The following is a 26,990-nucleotide window of genomic DNA, read 5'->3' as shown; positions in this document are numbered from 1 at the left end:
CAATTTCAAGATTTCCTCTGCAGCCAGGAGGGTTAGAAACTGAAGTGAAAGCGGAGATTGTCATGTAATCACTTTACTCCAGGAGCTCGGGCTTAAAGAGAAATAAACATCACAAGACTGGTGATTAAAATCCTGAAAGTTGGCAATGCTGAATCCTACAACAACAAACTCGTATGTTTCCACAGTGCAGGAAAAGATACAGTGAGGAAATGGATTTTGGTTTCAAGATACGTATCTTCACATTGTGAGTAATGCCCAGGAGAATTGTTTAGTTTAACAGCTGCAGAAGGGTGATCTTGGATAAAATAACTGACCCAAACTTTCACCCAGATCACAGTGGCACTGTTAACAGGACATGATAAAACAAAGACTGCAGACCTCTTTTGAGATCTGAAATGTTTCAGTGAACTAGTGGCCACATTTTTCAAAATAGGAGCTCACAGCTACATTCCTAAATCCATATTTAGACATTGAAATAAATGCTCTGATTTTAAATCAGGCTCTTTTTTAAGTGCCTAAATCTGAATTTAGAAGCCTAACTTTAGGATTGGATTTTTAAAAAAATATCATGGCCTACCTTTTTGTAACTACATGCACCTCTACAGTTCCTGGCTTCAGGCCTCAACTTGGCAGTGGAAATAATATAAGAGGAGGCTACTAATCACAGGCCTTCAGACTCCTCTTTCACATGAGTATCTCAAAGCACTTTCCATCTTTCATGAATTAAGCCATGTAGGGATGTATTTTTATCCCTGATCAACGTAAAGGGAAGCTGTAGCACGAGGAGGTTAAGTCACTTGTCCAAGGTCAGCCTCTGTCATGCTACTGGATTTCTGACTTGACTCAAGCCAGGAAGTATTGGATGTATCACAAGATAGTCTTTTCCTGGAAGATGATGATGTAGAGATTGTGGGAGGGGGCGAGCAGGTGGAGGTTCAGTGTGATCTCTCAACTTTGCTCCAGCCTCCTCCTGCCTTGCTATCTTAGTGACTCTCCACTGCCCATCTTGCTCTCGTGCCTTCCGAGTTCCACTCCAGGCTGTTTTCTCCCTATCTCCCCTTCTCTCCACCCTGCTCAGTGTCCCCTGTCCCTTCCTTGCTTCCATTAACTCTTCCTCTCACCATGAGCGGTGAGTATAATAGGCCGGAGAGGCTAAGCCTCCCCTAAGCCAAGCCCTGTCCCTGCCCATACTTCGCCAAGCAGGCTGGAGCGCAGCTCTGGCCAGAAGCCAGCAGCCAGCTGGGGCCAGTGGGCGACCCAGCGCTGGGACTGACTGGCGGCTCCTCCAGCCATGGGGCATGGGGCGGGAGGCAGCTTGGGGTGCCGGTGAAGGGGGGGGGGTAGGGGCGGGGCTGCATGGCTAGCCTCCCCTCAGTCTACATTTAGGAAAATGTGATCCCTGCCCCAAAGAGTGAACAATCTCTAGTGAAACTAATGACAGTTGTCTTGCCAACCAATATCCTAATAACTTTGCCCGTATGTTGTATTCCCTTCCTCCATTGTTCATCTGTCTTGTCTGTTTAGGTTGTAAGCTCTGCTGGCCAAAGATCCTGTCTTCACTGCGCTAGGGAAGCCCCGATGCTGATTGGAGCCCTTGACTGCTACCGCAATACAAACAATAATAAATCATAACGGAACTGTGGAGGGATTACAATTACAGCTGTGCAAAACTCAGCAGTTTTGGTTTGCATGGGTTCCTCCCCTCTGAGTCTGCACTGTGTTTTGGATTTATATGCAAAAACTCAAAGCAAAACTCATCCCAAACTACTAAGTGTTGTCTGGGTTGGCGTTGAAACCATGCAAAACCACTGAGTTTTTTTAATGGCTCCCACTGGAAATTATAAATATACCAAGACTCACTCAAAACTCAGCCTAGGTTTGCTGATAAATTCTTTAACCTCTGCAAATTTGATGGAAGAGGGGCAGGACAGATGAAATTTGAGCCACATTTGGAGTTTCATTACAAAGCAGCTAACGAGAAGGCTTCATCTTCCTCAGCTGTCCACTCAGTGCTATGTGCCTTTTAAAAATATATTGAAATCACCTCATTTATCTAGAGTACCCAATTATTCAGTCAGAAGGGAGTAATTAGGATACTCTTAATGTTACTCCAGTGACTTGAGATCAAATCCAGCTTGCTTCACTCATAGAAGTACCACTGACTTCACTTGAGTAATTCATTGCCTCACTTGCCCAAGCCTGCTAAGGACTATCGGGTTGAATAAGCACAACAAGAGGTAGTCCTTGGTATATGGCACTGCACTTAGGACATGTGTTCATGTGGCTGCCTTAATTGCCTGTGGATCATTCTGTTGTAACCATTATTACTGAACTCTTGTTATGTCAGAATAAGCTGTGTCCATCAATCTGACTTCTGAAAGTCTGGCCTTTATCCTAGAGAGATGTTTTTAAAATGTTAAATCAACCAATCAAACAGAGCCCCATATATGTGTGTGTGTGCGCGCATGTGCATGTTCTTTGCTGGCTCTGGGCCAGGTTGCTCATCACCTTGCAAGATCAAATTGATAATCAATGCCTCAGTTTCTCCATCTGTAAAATGGGGATAATATTCCTTCCTTTCCCCCAGCCTGTGCCTGTCCTATTTAGAATGTACATTCTTTGAGGCAGGGGCTGCATGTCACTGTGCTTGTGCAGTGCCTCCATCACAGCTGGGGCCTCTAGTAATTGTAACTACTGTAACACAAACAACTAAGGATGGCCCTGTACTTGTCTGGCTGGGGAGCTGCCCACCCCATGGGAAGCAATGGGGACCATTGTGCTTCAAGGAGGCAGAAAACCTCCTTGCTTGCTACTGTACCTCTGCCCTGTCTCCTTTGGAGCACTCTCCCTGGAGAGTAGGAGCTGGCAGTCCCTGCATTTCCCAAGCACATTATTTGCCATTGTGTTGGGCCGTCATAAGGGCTGTGCACGTGAGGGCAGGCTTCTTGTGCCTTCCTTGCTCCTGCACTGCGTAGACATGTAAGACCATGGCCACTCTAAAGGAAAAGGTATGTTTTGAACATGTGTTAAATAACATGTATTAACTAATATACATTAAAATCTCAGGCAGGTGTAATTTTAGCTGGTCAGGGCAAATCTAAGAGGGGAATCTAGAGTGTTTTCTTAATGTAGACAAGGCCTAGCATGGGAGCACAATCTGTCTCTTGGAGACAGTCCATCTCTGCTTTATGCTCTTCCCTATCTATAGCTCATGTGCAGTAGGAGATAGAAGCCTCTGCTCCATGCCTCAGTGTGGCAGTGGATCTGTTCCATGGATCCTCAGGGCTGCAGTAGCCCCTGCAGCTACAAAACCACATCCTTGTCAGTGTACGCATGGAGCCCTTGGCCCTGGCCCTGTCTCACACTCATCATCTTCCTGGGGCAAATGGAGGGCCTCACAGAGATTTTCTGTGCAGCATGCAGAAATTGCAAACCTTGGAGTGGAATCCCCACAGCCCCTGCAAAGCAGAGCCAAACTAGTTCTGCTGCAGTCAGGTCCTTCTTCACATTTGCAGGGAGGGGGTGGGATTTGACCCATGGTTCTTTTAATACTAAAGTGCTGATGCACAACTATTGTTATATTAAGGCACTTTTTGGTGCCATCCTTAAACTCAAGGCTGAAAAAAAAATATCATTGCAGCTGCAGTTCAGACCACTGTTTTGTTGCTGTTGATGGCACTTAAAAATGATTAGTTCCAGTGAATTCAAGCTGAAAAGGAGGCCTTACTTTCATCATTGGTGGTTATGTCTGGGACGTGTACTGAAAAGATGATATCTCAAATGCTTCAAGTGAATTTCCTAGTAAACCCAAAGAACTACCTCCTAAGCCTGCTTCCATATACAGAAGTTAGACGACACGAGAGCTGTATTCCTATTTACTGATGAGTGCAACACATGTGATCGCATGAAAATGGAAATACCCCAAGCCGCCTTCTCAGCAGGAATGTTGCTGAAATGAGAAATGTTGCTATAGTGAGAAAACGTCTCAGAGGACTCTTTCACAGAGATTATTGGGCTGTTTGGCATCCCTTGTTTGAATGCATGGAGGAAGTGAGCACAGTGTTGACTAAAACTAAGCTATAGGTCATAACTTCCAGGACATGAATTCATAGGCATTGTTATTTTTGTAATATTTTCATTATGCATTTACTACTTGGTGCAGACACACAAGCTTATGAGATGTTTCTGGGATTTGAAATACAGAACACTAAAAATTTTGCCCATCATTTTTGTAAAATGTATTTATTAGATAAAAGATACAAAGATTTTTTTCATTCTGACAAACACCAATATACAAAGCTTAATATAATAGATGATTCCTACTGTAAACGAGTGGACATTTTCTTTCACAACAAATAGCCCAAGTGTTACTTCTTGTGAATTTATCTTCGAACATACTTTGCATGTTCTAGATTACTTTAAGATAGCTTCCCAATTCAAAGGTCACAGCAGGGAGGGTAAGTCTGAGGGATTTTAGGTGAAAAAGCCTAGAGAAGCACATTATTTTATTAATGAATTTTCAATTGTGGAAACACCTGGGCCTGAATTACAGTATTTTCCTATCTTCCCCTTACTGCAGAAACGTCTAGGGAGGACCTCTGTGGATCTGAGCTCTGCCTCAGAGCCTCAGAAAGGCTGATAAACCAAGGCTTTAACGAAACCTGCAGCAGCTCCCCAAAGGATAGCACTGTGAAATCTCAGCAGGTCCTTCCCATATCTTTGCACCTTGACCTTCATGTTAGTACATGCACTTTTTTCTTATTGGTGTGCATTTTCTCTGCAATAAGATCATATGGAAGAACAACAAAAAAAGAAAGCGACACAAAATATTGTCTACTCTCAAAGCAAGACCTGTATTATACTTCCCCCCAGAGTCACTCCTTCATGAGCACCAGGATATGTAATTCTAAAGACCTGCAAGAAGCATAGTAACTATAGCAAACATTTTTATTGAACAGTGCAATGGTATGCTCAGCCAGGCTTTTGTTGGCTTGACATGTGTCTCACCAGAAAGAAAGCTATCTGGCAATTAGGGCCCTGCATCCTCCACCCTGTTTCCCATTGTTTGTCAGCTACAGGTACAGGGCAGTGCCTCTGCCGCAAGCATCTTCATAGCTTTTGCAGGTAATCCATCTGGCTCAGCAAAGTTCAAACAGGACTCCTCCCTTTCTGTACTTAAATTGATGCTTTATTAACCTCTCCCCTGGGGTTGTAGCCATGCTGATTTTGGAAATTCTTGTCTATTTCCAAGCCAGAACAGAAAGTTAAATGTCCACAATTTAGAGTCTGGATTTGGAAAAATCTACCTTACTGTATCTCCTACTTTAAACTTGCATTTTACATAAAGTAGTTTGAGAGAGAGTAATATATTTATGCACACACACACATGCATATAAATATATAATATGTTATACATGCAATTTTTCAGCTTGACAAGGGGAAAATACATGTCCAGTCCTCTCCCTGCTCACTCTCTGACGTATTAAACCCCGAATTTCTACTTTTTAATGTATTCTTTACCTCTGAGCAATGAATGATCAAGTCTTTGGCGTGTCTCTCCTGCCTTTTTCAAACATTTACCAAGCAGCTGGGTGAGGATGCTGGCCCTTTCAGGGATCATTGCTGCAAGTGCTAAGCCCTTTGGCCCCAATCCAGTAATGTACTTGATGTCAATGGGACTCCGGAGATGCTTAATTTTAAGCATGGTCTTCAATGTTTTGCTCGATTGGACCTGGGAGACATAGGGTCTTGTAGGATCAAGCCCTTACTTTGCATTGATATATGGACATATTTAATGTTATGTAATGACCAAGGATAATGGTGTTTACAAGATAAAATCATACAGATTGGAATGCCACCCTGGGTCCCATTTCTGTCACTAGACATGCATTCGTTTGCTTCCTGGTTTAATCTGTTCCCTGGCGTTACCACAACCCCATCACCAACCAACATACTTACTTTAAAAGACGTTGGCTGCAGACCTGGTATAAATGATCCTTCTGCTGGAATAGAAAACAGTCACTTTCGTGATAAGTGAGGCTTTGGCAAAAAGAAACAGGTGCAGCAAAGCAGATCTGAATCTCTGAAGGCAGCCCTACCTTAGGGTGGTATAACTGATAATATTTTACTTCTGTTTTAATAAGCAAACAGTGGTGTTCTGTAATCCAAGCAATTAAAATACCTGAGTGGTGGGAAAAATATTGTTAATAACAACAACATATTGCACTTCTGTTATCCAGGCATCTCAAATTGCCTTGCAATTTTGAATCAAGCCTCATAATACTCATTTGAGGCTAGGATAAGTGTTGTTATATCCATTTGGCAAATGGGTGAGCTGGGAGACTCGAGGCTTGTCTACATGGAGACTTGCACTGAAATAATTACATCAGTTTTCGTTCACACTTTTTGTTATTTCAGTGCAAGTCTGTGCATGGATGCTCTCATTTAGATTTACAAGTGCTCTAGATAAGTTTAGCTATTCACCATCTAACAATCTTTTTACCTGTTTAAGTTACATGGAAATAGGACACTTTTATGCTGAAATAAGTACACCACTACCCTGATATAACGCGACCTGATATAACACGAATTCGGATATAACGTGATAAAGCAGTGCTCCAGGGGGGCGGGGCTGCACACACCAGTGGATCAAAGCAAGTATGATATAATGCGGTTTCACCTATAACGCGGTAAGATTTCTTGGCTCCCAAGAACAGCGTTATATCGGGGTAGAGGTGTATCTATGCATAGCGTGCCTGAAATAACAAAAGGTGTGTATTACAATTGATTGAGTTATTTCAGTGCAAGTTTGTGCCTGGACCTGCCCTTCCACAGGTTAAAGGACTTGTCCGAAGTCACCCAGAGTATATGTACATAGCAGCTAGGAGCATGCCCCCCCACATGGGTAGACAGACACATGCTAGCTCTGTTCGAGTTAGGGCACTATAAATTCCAGTGTGGACACTGCAGCCTGGGCAGCATCACAGGCTAGTCACATGAGTGCAGATCCAGGGTGTCGGGTGGGCTTGTACTTGAGCAGCTAGCCCATGTCACTGCCCATTCTGCCATGGCCACGCTGCTATTTATAGCATGCTAGTTCAAGCAGAGCTAGCATGTGTCTGTCTACCCAGGCTAGGAGACGCGCACCCCCAGTGGCAGTGTAGACGTACACCCTCCAGTCTATCTGAAAATAGAGCTCAGGTTTGTTGCCTCCCTGGGCTCCATTTCAGTCACTAGACATGCATTCATTTGCTTCCTGGTTTAATCTGTTCCCTGGTGTTATCACAACCCCATCATCAACCAACATACCAGCACTGCCATGCCATGGCATTCAAAATAGTGCCAATATCAAGAGTGAGAAAGAACAGCAAGAAAAATACAAGTAGGTAAGTATTGTGGGTGCTTTAGGTCACAAAATAGTCGCTGGTCCTGTCTTCTTCTTCTTCCATACTCTTCCCAAAATGGAGCATCTCACTTTTTCTTCCCCATTACAGGTTAATTCAATTTCTGCTGACCATTGGAGCCATACTACACTTGTTAATAAACATAGGAACTTCCTGGTCAGGGAGTTCTCCTAGTTGCTGCTTGAGGAATGGTTCATTGTGTTGTGTGTCCTTAGGGTCCTTTGTGTCCTTACATACAGGGGTTTCACTCAGCATTTTAGCTGGCTCTAATCTCTGTGGACCCACTGCTTCTATCCTCTAACTAACTCAGTCAAACCTGCTCAGTTTCACATGATCTTTGTCTTGCCTAAACCGCAAGAAACTGTGGGTTTCATATAACTCAGTGTGAAACAATTTCACCCTAGATTTGTATGATTCACGAGCCCTAACAAATCCTTTGAATGACCTTCTCTAAATTTCTAGTTTGTAATAATATTCAAAAGCAGTAAAGATCCAATTTTTGTTCAGGTTTTGGAACAAAATTTGAAGCCAGTTGTATAGGTTGCTTACCTAACTGTTGCTCTCTAATGCCAAAATTGCACAGGTAACATCCAGCTCTACTTATCCTTCACCTCAAAAGCTAATGTTACCACTTCCCAGCTGTCCCAGAGCATAAGTGTAGGTGCTGGAACTATGGGTATGGGGCGTGCTGCCATACCCCCTGGCTTGAAGTGGTTTCCATTATATACAGAGATTACCGTTTTGTCCAATGGCTCTCAGCAACCCCAGTATAAAAATTGTTCCAGCACCCCTAAGCATAAGTACGATCAGTGTTTGGGTGAAAAGTAGCTGTGGAACTAAAAGAAAGCAAGATAAAAGTTGATACGAGGGGAAAGAGAAAATGCAGCACTGTCTCCATAGTTTTCCTCATAAAAATTATAATTCACAATTAGCCACTAAAATTGACTTATTAGCAGTCAACTGAAATTCATTAGATTATCTGCCAATATTTATTAGACTATCTTAAGAATTTCTATGCCCCTCCATTACCAGAGTATCTGAGCACCTTGCAATGTTTAATGTATTTGTTCTGGGAACAGGCCTGCAAAGTAGGGAAATACTGTTATTCTCATTTTCCAGATGAAAGACTGAAGCACAGAGAGACTAAGGCCCAGACCCTCAAACATATTTCAGTGGAAGTTGGAAGCCTAAATACCTGTGTGGATCTGAGCCTAAGTGGCTTGTAGAATGTTAGAGGGAAAGTTTATACCACAGTTGGGAATAGAACCTGAGTTTACAGAGTCCAAAGCCAGCCCCCAATCGCTAGACCATCTTTCCTCAGTAGTACTTACATCTCTGTTAATCTAGCCTCTCCCCCAACTATAATGTCTGAGCATTGCCCTAGTGGTGTTATAAATAACAGACTCTCCCTAGAGGAAAAATAGACTGATCATCTGCAGTAGGTTTTTTTCTGTTTATGTCTGTGTGTGAATGAATGGTAGAGCTTATTCTTAGATATGAGTTGCAAGAATAATAATAATGAGTCCTGAAAATGTCATTGCCCTATTAGACACACCATCTAACAACTGCTCTAGGAAACCTTTGGTGCCTAGAGGTTTATTGTTTACTTGGATGGGCAAGTTAGTCTTGTCACTGGATTCAGTTTCACCAGAGACACTCAAATGACTTAACGCTGGGTGAGCTTTTGCTGCATTTGAGTTGAGAAGGATATAGAGTGACTTCTCCCTCTCTAGAATTACCCTCCCTGATGCAAGATCTGTGGCAAACTGAGTATCCTGCAGGGATGAGCTGAGCTAACCCCTGTCCTGCCGTGCCAGTCATGTAGGACAGGTCAAGCAACTTGCTGGCAATAAGATCCTTGATAATGAAAGAATTATTGACCACAGAGCTTGCACTGAGTGACACAATAGGTACTGCCTATCTGTTCACAGATCATGTTTGTAAGGCATTTTTTTCCCATGCTACATAAGCACTATGCAATAATTAATGAAAGCACTGAGTGTGCCATAAATAATGTTATTCTCACAGACACTAGAAATGCCTAGCCAGACTAATAAATGGATAGATATAATTTATGGTAGTAGAGATTTAACACAGCTTTAAGAAGAGGAAGTAAAAGCAAAAAAATTCAGATAATGAAGGGTGTGATACCACGCTACTTACACCAAGGATTGTGCTGCGAACAAATAACAAGACCATCGCATCCAGCTAACTGGAGAGTTTGTCTAACCTTCTTAGTCAATTCTTCCTTGGCACAATTAAAAGTGCTTAGTATTTTTTCCAGTGCATCTCTCTGTCTAATGTTGTTTGGGGCTGAAAAAAATTTGGCAGCTTATAATGAAGCATATGTTGTGAAATAAAGGTGTGACTCATAAAAACTGCATATGTGCCCTTTAGTCTGGGCCAACTTTGATTTTTTTCACCCTGCTTTTGCAACAGAACTTATAGCCACAACCGTGTGACTAGCTAAGAAATGGCAGTGCATCATGCAGGGTGTGGTTGCACTGTGATGTCGCAAATACAGATGGCAAGATTACAAGGAGAATCTGAGCAGGACCTGAAAGGGAAAAGAATGAAAAACCTTACAGCAAAAAAACCCAACCCATATTTCCATCACTAGAGAAATAAACATTTGCCAATGTACCTGTTGGGAGTGGGAGTTGGGGAAAAAAGCAATTTCAAGGGATCCTCCATAATACCTCGTCTACACACAAAAAGTTGTATCGCTTTAAATTTTTTCAGTATAGTTAAAGCTGCACAACCCCCCTAGCATGGACGCAGTTATAAACGTGCCAGTATAGCTGTTCCCATATGGGAAGGGGAATAAGTTCTACAGGTATAAGACATTTTTACATGGGTACAACTGAATCCACACTAGGGATCATCCCACTAGAACTGTTCTGGTTAAAAAAAAAATCACACCTTTAACCAATATACTTGTGCTGATACAAAATCTGTGTGTTGACCAAGCCTAACTTAGAAATAAGCAGACAGCTGTGAGTCTTGAGAGCAGCCTAGTGATGAAGTGTGGACAATGTATTACAGCAGAAGCTGCAATTACAAGTAGATTTCTTAGCATGAAGGTTAACCATTATGACTGTGGTGTAGGGAATTTAAGACTATAGAGCTCACTGAAAGAGTAGCAACAGGAAACACCCCAGGAACAAACTGCAGAGGAATAGACATTTGTGTTTTCATTTAAACAGGAAAGGGAGATGGAAACCAAAACAAATGAAACTATACTTAAAATAAAGGTTAATATACTCTAGGTCGCTAAAGGCCATAACACCTGACCTAAGAATGGGTGGGTATGTTTGGGATAAAGGAAGGGAGGATTGGAAAATGGAGGAATTATATAGATAAGTGTAATGAAATGAAAATAAACAAGAGATATCTGGGAAGAGGTAGGGGGACTAAGTCAAACAAGATATTCAGATGGATTATACATTTATTTTTAATGTTTCTGGGGGCTGTATCTGTCAGAACAACAGACTTCACTGAAATTAGCTCTGTTTTTCTTTTTTTCCTTTTTTAGAACTTGATGATTAAAATCAGTGGTAAAATTGCCATTATCTTCACTGAGAGCAGGAACTGATCCTCCATATTTTACTCTTAAGGGAGTGGGATGAGAAATTGTGCCGATGCACAATGGCTTGCAGAGTTGGCCACTGATTATCTGTGTAGTCGTGTAATTATTGGGGTTACTCTGTACCCCCAAACCTCTAGAATGCCGGGTGTACCCCATCTCAGAGGGCAGTACTATAGGTGCTTCTGCAGGTAGGCCTTGTAGCCCTAGTGGGTCCCAATAACCACTCAGACACATGGCCAAGGGAAGGCTTTTACTAGGGCTGGCAGGAAAGAGGAAAGGTTGCAAAGCCCTAGGTACAGAGGCTTAAACAGTTACAGTTCAAAGTGAGCAATAGCAGTTCCTGTTTGGATCCCTGGAACAGTCCAATCAAGAGTCAGGTCTCTTCAGGCTCAGTGCTCTCTCCAATCCAGTCTCTGGTCAAGCTAATAAGCATCTGTGCATTTCCAGGCCAGGCTCAGATAGCGTCTCTCTTTGGGGCTGCTATTGTCCTGGTTCCCTGCCCAGTCACTGTGGCTCCCAGCTGTGATGTCTGGCACCCACAACCTGTTCCACATGCAACTCGGCATACAGGCCCTGGGGCTTCTCTGCAGCTGCCTGCTGCTACGCAGCTCCCACCCCTAAACAGAGTCCTGCCACTTTCCAGTCAGTAGCTTTCCTCCTAAATGGCATGGGGAAGCGCAATAGGGAGTGGGCAGATGGGAAATATAATCCCAGGAGGAAGGAGATGCACAGTGGGCAGGGGTCTGACGGGAGTTGTAGTTCCCTGTTTTGCAGATCTGTCAAAATATTCACACAGTGAAATCTCTATGAAGGTGGCTTCAGTATAGGTATTTCACTAGATACCTCAATTATCCAATCTGGCAGCCTCATCTTCTGCAACGGATGAATAGCATAGGCTCCAACTCTGTGAGTGCTCCAAAAAAATTAGTGGGTGTTTAGCAGCCACTGGCAGCCAGCTCCTCGCCCTCCCCCAATGCCTCCCACCCGCTGGCAGCCCCACCGATCAACACCTTCCCTTCCCTCCCAGTGCTTCCTGCCCACTGCAATCAGCTGTTCCACGGCTTGCAGAAGGCACTGCGGGGAGGGGGAGAAACTAGACGGGAAGAGGCAGGGTAGGGATGGGGCCTTGAGGGAAGGGGCGGAGTGGGGACAGGACCTGGGACAGAGCAAGGTGGAGCACCTCCAAGGAAAGGAGGAAGCTGGTGTCTGTGATGAGCAGTGATTAAGTCTCAAATGACAAGTCAGTCCATATCCATTTGCAAAAACCTCCCGATAATGGGATCAAGTTAAACAAAGTCTTTTTAGACTCAGACTATAAGGTCAGAAGGGACCATTGTGATCATCTAGTCTGACTTGCACATCACAGGCCACAGAACCTGACCCACCCACTCCTGTAATAGACCCATAACCTGTGGCTGAATTACTGAAGTCCTCAACTCATGATTTAAATACTTTAGGTTACAGGGAACCCACCATTTACTCAAGTGACCCAAACCCCATGCCGCTGGGGAAGGTGAAAAAACCCAGGGTCTCTGCCAATCTGACCTGGGGCAAAATTCCTTCCTGACCCCAAATATGGCAATCAAATGAACCCTGCACAGAACCCAGCAACCAGACACCTGAGAAAGAATTCTCTATAATAACTTAGTCCTCCCCATCTAGTGCCCTATCTCTGACCATTGGAGGTACTTGCTATTGGCAATCACGGATGGGCTATATGTCATTGTAGGCAATCTTATCATACCATCTTGTCCATAAATTTATTAAGCTCAAGTCTTAAAACAAGTCAGTTTTTTTCCCCTCAACTGCTCCCTTTGGAAGGCTGTTTCAGAACTTCACTTCTCTGATGATTAGAAACCTTCATCTCATTTCAGGTCTAATCTCGTTAATGGGTAGCTATATCCATTTGTGCTTGTGTCAGCATTCACGCTTAACTTAAATAACTCCTCTTCCTGGTGTTTGTCCCTGTGATTTATTTATAGAGCACAATCATATCTCCCCTCAGCTTTCATTTGGTTACATTAAACAAGCCAAACTCCTTGAGTCTTCTCTTGTAAAATTGGTTCTCCATTCCTCTGAGCATCCTAGTAGCCCTTCTCTGTTCCAGTTTGAATTCATCTTTCTTAAACATAGGAGACCAGAACTACACACATTATTCCAAATGAGGTCTCATCAGTGCCTTGTATGATGGCAATTACACTTCCTTCTCTCTACTAGAAATACCTTACCTGATGCATCCTAGGATTGCATTAGTTTTTTTCATGGCTGCAGGACAAAGCCCTAGCTGGGATGATTTAGTTGGGGATTGGTCCTGCTTTGAGCAGGGGGTTGGACTAGATGACCTCCTGAGGTCCCTTCCAACCCTGACATTCTATGATTCTATGATTCTATGCATCACTTTGGTGGCTCATAATCATCTCATGGTCAACCAATACGCTCAGGTCTTTCTTCTCCTCTGTCGCTTTCAACTGGGAAGCCCCCAGCTTACAGTGAAAATTCTTGTTGTTAGTCCCTCAGTGCATGACTTTGCACTACTCAATTTCATCCCATTTCTATTACTCCAGTTTTCAAGGTCCTCCAGATCTTCTCTATGATATTGTATATATGTATGTATGGAGGTACTCCTCCATATTGGCAATACCTCCCACACTTCCATTTTTTGTGCCAAAGTTATGAATGAAAATGTTAAATAATGCTAGTCACAAAACCAGTCCCTGAGGAACTCCACTAGTAGCCTCTCTCTAGCCTGTCAATTCACCTTTCAGCATGACCCATTGTAGTCTCCCCTTTAACCACCTCCTTATTCACCTTTCAATTCTCATATTAATCCCCATCTTAACCAATTTTTTTAATTGCTGAACTGGAGATCTTCTCAAAGAAAGAGATCACGTTAGTCTGGCATGATCTACCTTTTGTAAAACTATGTTGTATTAAAACAGAAGCACCCATTTATCTAACAGTAATACCACCAAACCCATATCATGAAGGACATCAGGTTTGATTCCAACTACAATGCCAGGAATGTAAAAGAACATATAAGACTTTCTACCACTAGATTGGAATATAAAATAGTGGTGTATATAAATAAAAGTGTGTGCGTGTGTGGCATGTATATTTTAGAAAACAGAGAAAGCTTATTCTGAAAGTACAATCTTTCAGGTTCTTAGTATCCTGATCCCAGTCCAGCAAAACGTTTAATCACATGAGTAACGTGAAGTCAGTGCAACTATTCATCTGCTTTGAGCTAGCACATGTTTGACTGCTTTTCTGGTTTGGACCCAGGGTGCTCAGCTCCCTGCAGGACCAGGTTCTAAAAAAATAAGCCTCTGGTGCCCTCTCTTAAGTGGTGATCCAGTTGATAGTAGACAGGTATCAATATTATAAAAGCCCTCACCATAATTCATACTTATTGGCAGTCTCAGCAAAGAGCACAAGATTTAAATGGCCATAATATTTCATCCCAGAGATGGCTCTTCTAGTTCATGGTTGAGACTAATTGGATAGTAAGGAGAGGAAAGTTGCACTGAGGTTGCCTGCACTCAATCCATTTTATGGATAAAGGACTTATAGTCTTCAGAGCTGTCAATCTTTGGACAGCACTAAGCGCACACGGTTTTTTTAACTCTTAAAAAATTTACAAGGTTTCAAAGTATGCAACAGGCAACATTGTGTTTGAATAATCTGATGTAGTTATACACATAGAAGAACTGGTAGAAGTGCCCGTAAATCTAAATATTGGCTTTGCTGTACGTTATCAAACCATTGAACTGTTTAGCACAGGAAACATTACCATGTAACTTAGAGCCTGTCTACCTGAGAAAATTGTACCAGTTCAACTAAATCATTAAGGAATTGTCTTGAGCTAAATCAAGTGTACATACAAGGGGGTTTCACCAACTGAACTAAATTAGTTTCTTAACTAATTTAGTTAAAATGGATACACATTTTCTCAAATAGGCAAGGCCTTAGATGACCAGTTGTCTTCCACAAATAATGAGTGGTGACCACTGAGACACAAGGTATGTCTACACTGGCAGAGTTACATCGCCGGCAGTTACACTGCCACTCAGAGAGTGCTGAAGGGAAACCATCTTTGTGTGTTCACACTGTCAGCTGCCTGCACAACAGCATGTTCACATTTGTGGCGGTATTCAGAGCGGTGCACTCTGGGCGGCTATCCCACAGAGCATCTTTTCCTCTTCTGCCGCTAAGAGTTCTGGGAAGATGGACGGGGTCAGGGGGCATCCTGGGTTCTGTCCCAGTACCCCGTGATGCATTGCTTTGCATTCCAGCCACCCGTGTGCTTCCATCCACATTGGGCACCACCTTTCAATGGTTTGTGTACTGCATGCTCTGCCTCTTCGATCTGCAGGAATGGATCCCGCACTGTTGACCAATACGTTGCTCACTCTCACTAACACGTCGCAAGTGTCAGTGGAGTTATTCCTTAAACTACAAAGGCAAGAGGAGTTCAACATTGATCTCGCTACATGTAGTAGCTATGACACAAGAGTGCTTATGGCATTCATAGAGGTGCTGACCACAGTGGAATGCTGCTTTTGGGCTCGGGAAACAAGCACTGAGTGGCGGGATCACATCATCATGCATGTCTGGGATGATGAGCAGTGACTGCAGAACTTTTGGATGAGGAAACCACCTTCATGGGACTGTGTGATGAGCTTGCCCCAAGCACAAAGACACAAGAATGAGAGCTGCCCTGTCATTGGAGAAGCGCGTGGCAATTGCACTGTGGAACCTGGTTACTCCAGACTGCTACTGATTGGTAGCTAACCTGTTCGGAGTGGGAAAGTTGACCGTTGGACTCATGTTGATGGAAGTGTGCAGGGCCATTAATCGCATCCTGCTCCAAAAGACCATGAGTCTGGGCAACATGTGTGACATTGTGGATGGCTTTGCACAAATGGGCTTCCCTAACTGCAGAGGGGTGATAGATGGGATGCATATTCTGTTTCTGGCACCAGACCACCTATCCACTGAGTACATTAATAGGAAGGGATCTCTCTCTGTGGTTCTCCAGGAGCTTGTGGATCACTGTGGGTGTTTCATGGACATTAACGCAGGTTGGTCTGGAAAGGTGCATGACACAGACATCTTTTGGAACACTGGCCTGTTTGGGTAGCTGCAAGCAGGGACTTTGTTCCCGGACCAGAAGATCACCGTAGGGGAAGTCAAAATGCCCAGTGTGATCCTGGGAGACCCTGCCTATCCCTTAATGCCTTAGCTTATGAAGCCATACACGGGGACCTTGACAGCAGCAAGGAGCGGTTCAACAACCAGCTAAGCAAGTGCAGAATGACTGTTGAGTGTGCTTTTGGCCGTTTAAAGGCCCCCCTGGCACTGCCTGTATGGGAGGCTGGACCTGGCTGATGATAATATTCTTATGTTTGTAGCCACATGCTGTACACTCCATAATATTTGTGAAGGCAGGGGTGAAAACTTCACTCAGGGCTGGACTGCTAAAGCTCAGTGCCTGGGATCTGAATTTGAACAGCCAGAGACCAGGGCTGTTAGAGGGGTGCAGCACGGGGCCATAAGGATCAGGGATACCTTGAGGGACCATATTGAATCTGAAAGCCACTAATATTTGTTGCTATGCTTGAGAGTGCAGTGCTTGTAATGCTAGGAGGTGATTGTGATTGGTGCAGACGATGCACTGTCAAGGTTTAAGAAATTGTCTGTTGCTTTCCAGGGCTCTGTTTGCTTTCAGTTAATGGAATAAAGATTGCTTTCAAGCCAAAACAATTCTTTTATTAAAAAACAACAACCAGAGGAGAGGGACAAACAAAAAAACACATCAGCACTGTGGGGGATGGGGGAAGGGAGGTCCCAGGAGGAGGTGGGGTCCCGGGAGGATTAAAGATTTGTGTATGTCCAGATATCCTATGCAACCTTGTCCTTTGGAGTACAGTGCAGTGGCTACTGTTCTTCAGCAGGGCTAAACTGCAGAGGGATGGGTGTTGAGTGCAGTGGGTACTGCGAGTCCGCAGGGCTGGACTTTGACAGGGCAGGAGTGGAATGCAACGGGTACAGACTGGATCCAGAAGGTTGATAAGAGTGTGTTGGCGGTGTCTGGGGGGCGCATGGGAAAGAGTTTTGCAACTGCAGCTGCAGGGCATGGAACTGCTTGGTTTGTAGTGCTAGTAGCGCCTGGAGCATGTCCACTTGGCGCTCCATAATGTTTAAGAGCCGCTCTGTGGCTTCGTTTTGTCATGTGTTGTTCTCTTTTCGGTCCCTCTTCTTGCTGTCCCGCCACTCCTTCGTTTTCTGTTTCTCGGTGGCAGAGTGCATCATAACATCACGCAGAAAGTCCTCCTTAGTTTTCCGTGGCCACTTTCTAATTCTGTGCAGCCATTCAGCCAGCGATAATAAAGAGGGAGGTTGAGCTCCCAAGGTCGTATCTGTGAAGCAAAAATGCAACGCTTTACAGAAGCAGTGTTGTTTGCAACACAGAGGCCACTGATCCAGTGATTTAAAACACAGCCACTATTCACATACCTGTCACTAACTGGCTGACCCCAGACAAACACACATGAGCCACAAGACCCCCAAAATGGGGAGTAACTGCAAGGGCAGGGGAAATCAGTGTTCCAGGACTGTACTGTATACTGGGCACATGGTTCTTGGGGAGAGCTAGCACTGTAGGGGGGGCTTATAGTCATTACTGCCCCACATTTTCCATAGGCTGTGTTCATTATGGAAGATATCTCGCTGCTGAGGTTGAGCAGGGAATCAAGGGAGGGTCTTCTCTAAGACTGCAGCTTCCACCCTGGCCCTTATGCGGCTCACTATGTACAGCAATGTTTCCTCCTTCCCCCAAGCAATGGCAGAATGGTGTGGGAAAGTTACCCTTAATGGGGCAACAAACAAAGCAGCTCTGCCAAAGAACCTGCAGCAGCAGATTCCCAAGTATCTCCATGAGAGTTTCCTGGAGATCTCTGAGGCAGATTCCCATGATATGAGGGAGTCAATCCAACAGCCTGTTCCGCTGCTCGGACTAGGCTTGTGGCAGTACACGCATCATACAGACACAAGCCTGCTTTCTGCAACCCTCCTGCTCCCAAAACTCACTTCAGTGATTCCCAAAATCAAATCCACTTACCAGGGGCCTCCTCTCCTGTTTGCACTTCACCAAGATCCAACCGCGGTGACTGGCTAGCCTCCTCCAGGGTAGAGAAGGGCTCCTGGCTGCATGCATCTCTGACCTCCAAGTCGTCCTCTGCCTCTGTGTCCTCCCCCGCTTCCACATCCTTGTCCAAGATTTGCTCCTCCTGGCTCAGTCCACTCTCGACTGGCATGCAAGCCACCGAAGTATCCACAGTGGCCTTCACACTGGAGGTAGGATCGCCACTGAGTATCGTGTCTTTGTAGCTCTTTGTAGAACCAGCAGCTTGCGTGTGCAGCACCAGAGCAGCAGTTTGCCTCTCGTGCCTTGTGGTAGGCATTCTGCAGCTCCTTCACTTTGACCTTGCACTGCAGTGTGTCCTGGTCATGGCCCCTTTCTGTCATGCATTGGGAAATCTGTTCATAGGTATCATAATTCCTACGGCCAGAGCGCAGCTGGGAATGGACAGCCTCTTCTCCTCAAATGCTGATGAGGTCCGGCAGCTCAGCATTGCTCCAAGCGGGGCATCACCTGGTGTGTGGAGCTGGCATGACCACCTGAAAAGATGTGCTGAGACCACTGCATGTGTCAGTGAGCAAACAGGAAGGGGACTTTCAAAATTCCTAAGGAATATACGGGGTGGGGCTGACGGTTGATCACCTGAGGGCAGGGCAGTAGAGTTCAAACCGATGACCAGAAAGGTGAGAACAGGCATTGTGGGACACCTTCCAGAGGCCATCTGGATGTCTACACTGGCATCACAGCGCTGTACCCCCAGCGCAGAAAGCTGCACAGTTTCTGAACGCTGAGTGGCTTGGCAGTGTGTACACCTCAGGAGTTACAGCATAGAAAGCCCCTTTACTGCACAGAAACTTGCCAGTGTAGACAAGGCCACAGTTAAAATGAAGAGTTTCAGCAGCACTACTAGACTGATAGATGTTTGCATAAAGTCTTCTACTGATAGCAAATAAATAGGTAAAAATGAGTCTGATAATTAACAAGCAAAGAAAAGAGGGTTAGAGTTATCAGATCCATTGGTGCAACTACTGGTTTGCCCATTTCTAATTATTAGGCAAAGAGATGAAAGAGTATCCAGCTGAACTATAAACCAAGCACATTGTGAAGTTTTGGAATAAGGTCCTTTAAAAGCCTATCTTCTATCCCCCATCCCAGTGTTGTGTTCTGCACTGTGGCATTAACATTCTGGATATTTTCATAAAGACTCTGCTATTCAGCTCAGCTATTTTGATCAGTGTTGCGGGGATTGTGGAAGTCTGGATTGCTATGTGCCCAAGGAAAAAGGAACTTTCAGAAGGTGAAAAGTTTTTTAAAAAATTTAATACAGGCCAACATCCACTTAGCAGAACATAAGCACGTTTGTGGGTTCACAATTTAGTGTTCCAGCAGCATATCTTCCCATTATACTCCTCATCTGGAAGCAGTGCAAGTCAGTGAGTTGTTCACATATTTGATTTCTGCCTTCCAAGCCTCCAAAAATAATATTTAAAAGGCAGACACACCCATGAAGGGGAACATTTTTGTTTTAAATTGAGTGAACTTTTTGAAGATTATGTGGCTACTTCAATCCACTTTTTTCCCCTTTTGTTTATTGTATAATTTGCTTTGTGTGTGTGTGTGTGTGTGTGTGAGGAGAGGCAGACAGATGGAGAAAAAATTAAGCTCACTTATAATGATTAGGAATGTATCCAGCCTGTGGTAAATTTGACAGCATAATTCAGTCTTCAACATTGCTGCCATTCTTAGGGCCCCCGTTTTCACACTGCAGAAATCCTTTACAGATAATCAGTGTGAACTCACTGGGCTAATATGAAGTATTTAAAAAGGGTCCAAAGGCCCTGGTTTTCACAAAGGCAGACTTATAAGCAACCATAGATGACAAACAGTCAGATACAGAATGCAAACACTGTGTTCAAGGTTAAGAACTCTGACTTGCTGAGGCCCAATGGCTAATGTGACCCGTTCCCCTTTGCCCCCTGCTATGACTCACTGCAGCAGGTTTCAAGACTTTTTTTTTTTTAACCCTACCACATGCCATTATAGAATCATAGTTCCTTCTCAGAAGGAATGCTAACACAAATAGAAATCTCAGCTCACCCTAAAGCCCCAATAACAGCAACTTCATCTTTCAAACTGCATTTCCAATCTCCTTTCTAAAGGGCAGTTGAGGGTATTTAAAAGCATTAAGGTTTGTAGATTATCTCTGGAGCTCTTTTGTAATGTGGAGGAGCAGAAGTTTTGTTGCCATTTGCCAGTGGACAGCTGCCAAACTCACCTGTCTCCAAGGAGCCTACGAGGAGCATATCACGTCTCTGAAAATTCTGTGGTAAGGCCTGCTGGCTTCTCACTTTACTCAGCTGAGAAATGTGTTCCAAAATTTAACCCTTTGCCCTTGCATTTGCCTGGATATGTTATTCCAAACTGACAACTTGTCCTGTTTGCAGCCAGGCTGAGGGAAAGTGGCAGTTGTTAGGAGATTTAGCAGGGTTAGCTACATTATGCCTGAGTGTCTTGGGAAAATTAGGGCCTGATTCTGAAAGTTTTACTCACGTGGCAGCCTTGACTCTTCAGAGTAACCCCACATACCTCAGACAGGCCCTGAGTTGAGCCTATTAAGCGAGGTTGGCTAGCCTAACATTTTGTATCAATTTTAAAAAGTTTCTAGGCCCTGACCCAGCAAAGTATTGAAGTATGCATCTCTCTAAATGAGTGGTTCCACTGACTTCAGTGGGATTATGCCTGTGCTTAGTTGGCACATGCTTATGTAGGTAGCTGAACTGGGGTCATAAATCAGGGGTCTGGAGGACTTGTGCTTAAAGCACAGGATTGAGAATCAGGAGAGCCCTGCCACAAATTTCCTTTCTGAGTTTGGCCAAGTCACTTAATCCCTCTGTGCCTGATTTCCCATCTGTAAAATGGGAATTAAAATACAGTGTGTATCTAACATGCACAGGAATGATGTGAGTCTCAATTTATTAATGACTGGGAAGCTTTTTCAAGCCCTTGTATAGAAGACACTATGGAAGTGCAAAATGTTGTCTCTGTTGGTAAAGTGACATGCAATTCTTTTTATGTGGTGGATTATTTTTTTTTCTTTTTAAACAAAAACTTTGGTGCTTCTTTCTGCTGGAGAGAATACAAAAATCCTGTAACAAAATTATTATCAGTTACATTCTTTCACTGAACTGGTATATTGAGAAGCACGATATTTTTGAATTATTATAAAACATGTTGGCATAATACATTCAAGATCCAAGCATATACTTTAGAGCAAAATTGACAAAATCTCACTACATAATGCCTTAAAATGTCTTTTATCCATCCAGTCGTCCTTCCCTGCTTAAAGCTCTAATACCCCATCTTCATGTGCAGTAACTCTGGTTTAATTTCTGCTCTGTACATTATTTCTGCTTAGCAAAGATTCTGTTGAGTCACTACTGGCGTCAGCCAAACAGGCTTTTCAAGAACTGGGGAGCAAGAAAATCAAGGCTGTGGTTTTTAAATTAATTCCAGGCTGCTTAACCCTTTCAACTCTAGTGTTTTCCAGATTTCCAGCCGAATACACGCTTAACAGAACATGCAGATTTTCTGTCGCCATACATTTTTCTCTGTGTATGGAACACTCTACACACATGGAGTACATCTATACTGCAGCTGGGGTTTTGGTTTATAGTTCGTGCAGACCAGTGGTTCTCAAAAATTTTTATTGGTGACCCCTTTCACACAGCATGCCTCTGAGTGTGACCCCCCCCTTATAAATTAAAAACACATTTTTTTATATTTAACACTATTATAAATGCTGGAGGCAAAGTGGGGTTTGGGGGTGGAGGCTGACAGCTCGCAATCCCCCATGTTATAACTTTGTGACCCCCTGAGGGGTCACGGCCCCCAGTTTGAGATGCACGAAGCCCAGACCTTCTATTTTTGGGAGCAAGCCAGAGTACAGCTAGCAATGATACATCTACACACACTGCTATATTTATCCCCCGGCTACAATGTAGATGTATCCATACACACCCACCACTGTGACGTCATAATACCTCAACAATGAGCTGTTCAATAAGTGACTTAACTCAATTGTCAGTCCCTGTCATCCGCTCACCTCTGACCCACAGCCTCACCACTCGGTAAACAGCTATGATGAAGATGGGAGTGGAGAAGGCCAGAAAGAAGAGGAGGAAAAAGAGGGTACAGAGGAGAGGAAAGGCAGGATTCTCTTACCCCAACCATAAGAAGTGTTCAGACAGGATGGACAAATTCACCCCCATGTCACTTCATTGATGTATTGCTCCAAAGGGTTAAGAAATGAGAACAGGTCTGTTTCTACCATTGACCAAATTCGAGAGAGAACTGCTGTAACAGCATCAACCTCTTTCAGGCTGATTTCTGAGTTACAAGACAAGTAAACGGTCAGAGTGCCACAGATGGTATCAGGGGCATGTTGGGCCAGGAGGTAGATGGAACTCTCTCATGACAATCTGCAGTTAGTGTTTGGTCCTTTAAGGACCACATGCTGATAGTATAAGTTAGAGCAACACTGAGGCTGCTCTAACTCACCCTAGGCACAGGCTGGCCCAGAGAGTCAGGGAGCTATAACAAGCAATGCGACATTCCATTCCCCTTCCTGCCCCAAGCGGTGCTCAGACACAGGAGAAAGTCCACCCTATTGTATTCACAATACCCTATAATTGCCAGATAAAAATTTGAGATAAGATGACTCAAGGTTTTATTGGCTTCCAGTAAAGACCTGTCAGCCACCAACAAGGGAATTGAGTGGATTTTCTTTTAGAGATTTTAATAAAAACTAGAGACACCACAACCAAATACCACCCCTCCCCCGCTTTTTTTCATAACAGACTCAGGTCTAAGAGTTATGTCCCTGAGTAACCTCTAAGATCATTAGTAAGGTTTCTAAACCCTCTAACCCCTGAAACATGAGTCTCTGAAAAGTCACATCCACTCAAACCAATTTCAACCCCAGACTGTCTTTAGCAGTTTAGAATCCAAAGCAAAAGGTTCATGCTGTACCCGTGTCCCTGGTTGTTGTGACAATGTTATATAGCCAGCTATAAAAGATCTATGGCAACTGTTAGAGTTAACGTCACTAAGGTTGTAAATCAGTTATTTTAAGCTAGCATTACTAGAACGTAATAGCTGATGAAAAATAAAAGTTTGAAAGTTAACCATGTGGAATTAAAGTTCCATAATCACCTTAACTCTGACCTTCTACCCTCAATCCAACCCACTTTATGGGGATATGGGTCTGTTATAAGTATTATAGGAACTTTAGAAGCTTTTGCAACATTTGATTACACAAGAAGAGGTAATGTATTCTACCCATATGCCTCAGTGTCTTTTGCTAATGATGGTACTCTTACTTCACTCATCAATTTATGCAGAGTGGCTGGATTATAGGCACACATCGGGCCTGTTTCTGAAGGGTGCAGCCTTCAGATCCATATCCATGTGTGGCGGAATGGAGATCTTTGATACAGTAGGTCTCTAGTTGGTATACAGAGTGTTGATTAAGTAATAATTTTTTTCTGGGTAGCAGTGGACAGTGCTGTTTCTGTACCATATACAGGTAATAAATTAATAACAAATTGTCCTGGAGCCCTGTGATTTTTGTTTTTCCCCTTTTGAACCCTTCTGTGGTAGAAATGATGCTGTTGTAGTGGGAGATACCACCCTGTTCGTGCCTTCAGGCAGGGAGATGTGTGGAAATGAATTCTGCTCCTACCTGATTGCCCCTCCAGGGGTTAAGCATGGTGAAGGAAGGAATGTAGCTTCTTCTGCTAAAAGAGAGATTCGGTCCCATTCTGTCTCCTCCAGGGTTGACAGGAAGCACCACTGCTTAGGGACTAGCAGGAGCACAGCCAGTTTCTCCTGGTTGCACTGTTGAGAGAATCGATGAATTAAAGGGCAGGGGTTTCAGCGAGGAGACTGTAGGTGTATCTGTCTGTCTTTTGGGGGGCAGATCTCCACCACTGCCTTTCCTACCAAGTGGCAGGTTGTCTATTTGTAAAGATACTGTCAGCCGTGGTGATATACTGCATTCGAACACTGTTGTGAACAATCAAGGCAACTGACATGATACTGACCAGGACTTTCCAGTCACAGGAGCCCAGAACAATTCATGTTCAGCATCGTGTCAGATAATCGTGATTCACTCACAAGATGCTGAAGGTGGCAACATTTTGTAGTGTGGACCAATCCCTCAGCAACGACTGAATAATACCAGGTATCAGAGGGGTAGCTGTGTTAGTCTGGATCTGTAAAAGCAGCAAAGAGTCCTGTGACACCTTATAGACTAACAGACGTATTGCAGCATGAGCTTTCGTGGGTGAATACCCACCTCTTCATGCATCCAACAAAGTGGTTATTCACCCACAAAAGCTCATGCTCCAATACGTCTGTTAGTCTATAAGGTGCCATAGGACTCTTTGCTGAATAATACCAGTGTGGGGTTTCTGGGCTGAGGGCAAGATTTTTCAATATGATTAGTGATTTTGGGCTGCCTCCATTTTCTTTAGTGCCCAGCTTGACACACCTTGAAGGGGCCTTATTTTCAGAAAGTGCACATCCACCCTCTCAAAACCGGGCCCCTTCAAGGAGCCTTCAGTTAGGCACCCAAAACCATGACTCATTTTTGAAAATCTTGGCCCAAATCATGTTTGAAATGACATTTCGTACACATGAGAAGGCTCTTCCAAAAGCAAAATACCCTCTTGTTTTTTCAAACTTTCATCTCCAAGGCACCTAGTTGGATAGAACCCAGCCCTCAACAGAAAAAGTAAAAAGTTCTTCTCTGGCTAGAGAACATGCATGAGAAAATTCATCTGGAAAGCCAGTGATTTCATGAAGTGAAAGGAGCAATCAAAATCAGGCTTCTAATAGAAAGTTAATCCTTATACCATAGATCCATAATTTACCAGCAAACTAGAGCTCCAATATTCTTTATCGGCCAACCTTCAAATGATGTACATAAATGTACATAGTACTAGCTAAATCGTCAATCATAATACATATCACAGAGCTGTCTATCATAAGTGCAGGAAAGGGATCATTCAGTGGCCTAAGATAGTAAAATAGGGAATAATGGCCTAAATCTGAGGAAGGCAGAAGTGTAAAATAGACCTGGGGGGAGAGGGAGGAATTAAGCTAATTTGAGCAGTGAAATAGATTGTCAACGCAGATCTTCAAAGGAGGCACCATCCCTACAGATGATCTAAGATAGGTTAGATAAGGTACTTCTGGGAATGCTGCAAAATGCAGAGAGTCAGAGGGGATGACTCAGCCTGCCTTTGCTGGGCCTGCTTTCTAGGATCATTAATCTGCTATTTCTGTGGCTTTCCCAGTGACGTTATTATAGCATAAGGCAGGAGTGGCCGACCTGCGACTCTGGACCCACATGTGGCTCTTCAGAAGTTAATATGCGGCTCCTTGTATAGGCACTGACTCTGGGGCTGGAGCTACAGGTGCCAACTTTCCAGTGTGCTGGGTGGTGTTCACTGCTCAACCCCTGGCTCTGCTGCAGGCCCTGCCCCCACTCCATCCCTTCCCACACCCTCCCCTGAGTCTGCAGTGCCCTCACTTCTCCCCCCTCCCCTCCCCAGAGCCTCCTGCACACCACGAAACAGCTGAGCAGGAGGTATGGGGAGGGAGGAGGAGGTGCTGATCAGCGGGGCGGCCAGTAGGCAAGAAGTGCTGGGAGCAGGAGGTGGGGAGCCGATGGGGAGCTGCTAACATATTACTGTGGCTCTTTGGCAATGTACATTGGTAAATTCTGGCTCCTGCTGAGGCTCAGGTTGGCCACCCCAGCGTAAGGTTTGATCTTCACATCAGCCTAAGCACAGAACTGTGCACAACACAGTGGTTTGGGGACTTGTAGAAGCCTCTTGTTCTTTTGTATTTGGTTTACATGTGTTTGTGAAGATGCCAGTGCTGTACAAAATATTTCTCTTTCCAATATTATCAGGCTGCCCCTTTGCAGCAGCAGCGCCATTCTCTTTTAAAATACATGTACGTAGTCATAAGAGTGAAGAGGCAGAGGGTGTGTGACCATCTAATAGACCATCCGCTTTGTGATTTCCTAACAGGTCATGCAGATGGACCAAAAGCTTGATGACATCCTGAGCAGTCTCCAAACTCAATTTGGCACTCAGTCACAAGCGCAGACATCAACCCCAGCCACCCCAACTGGTAGACGTTTTCGGTCATCCTTGGATTCCCCTCCTATGAACTGGAAAATGTAAACGCAGCAGGATACCACACGGTCACCTTTTCCTTCTCTCAAGTATAGTTATGGTACTTTTATTACTGGTATCTGGAACTTCTGCATCCATCATTGGTTGAAGTTAAATATTCTGCGGCAGTCTGTTAAATTAAAAAAAGCCCCGATGTGTACAAACCCACAACCTTTTGCACCCAATATCTTGGCAATTATGGGAGAATTCATGTCAGCTTGTGGGATGCTGATAGTGCCGTAGTACTTAGGTGGACTGTACACACACACACACACACACACACACACACACACACAGAGCACACTGTTAAAGTGAGAATCCCATAATGAAGTAGGACAACTCTCATTCATAGGTGAAACAAAAGAGGATTGCCTTTTTGGCATTCACTCTTCTGTTCGCGCTAGTTTAATGGATGCAGCATGCTCAAGTACGGGAGGGGGCCATCATTTGAACATGAAACAAATGGAAATCAGTGAACAGGAAAATTAAACAGCATGTTTTGAAGTAAAGACTTCAGCCAAGCAGCGAAGATCATGAAAGGGGGAGATTTATCTCTAATGTGAATGACAAAGTAAAAACAACAGGCTACTGATCAAAAATATGAAAGTGTA

General features: G+C 44.0%; 1 protein-coding gene across 1 annotated transcript in view; it reads left to right on the top strand.

Moving 5' to 3' along the window:
* The window catches only part of LOC116826925 (potassium voltage-gated channel subfamily KQT member 1-like), a 773,346-nt gene extending 746,958 nt beyond the window's left edge, over window positions 1-26,388 (top strand). Inside the window, exon 16 of the mRNA XM_075070630.1 lies at window positions 26,233-26,388. Within this exon, the coding sequence (XP_074926731.1) occupies window positions 26,233-26,388 (156 nt within the window). The remainder of the gene's footprint in view (window positions 1-26,232) is intronic.
* The last annotated feature ends 602 nt before the right edge of the window (window positions 26,389-26,990 follow it).

Source organism: Chelonoidis abingdonii, chromosome 1, assembly GCF_003597395.2.
Source record: "Chelonoidis abingdonii isolate Lonesome George chromosome 1, CheloAbing_2.0, whole genome shotgun sequence".
NCBI classification, from domain to species: Eukaryota; Metazoa; Chordata; order Testudines; family Testudinidae; genus Chelonoidis; species Chelonoidis abingdonii.
Note: the sequence above shows the minus strand (reverse complement) of the source record. Positions and strands in the feature narration are given on the sequence as shown.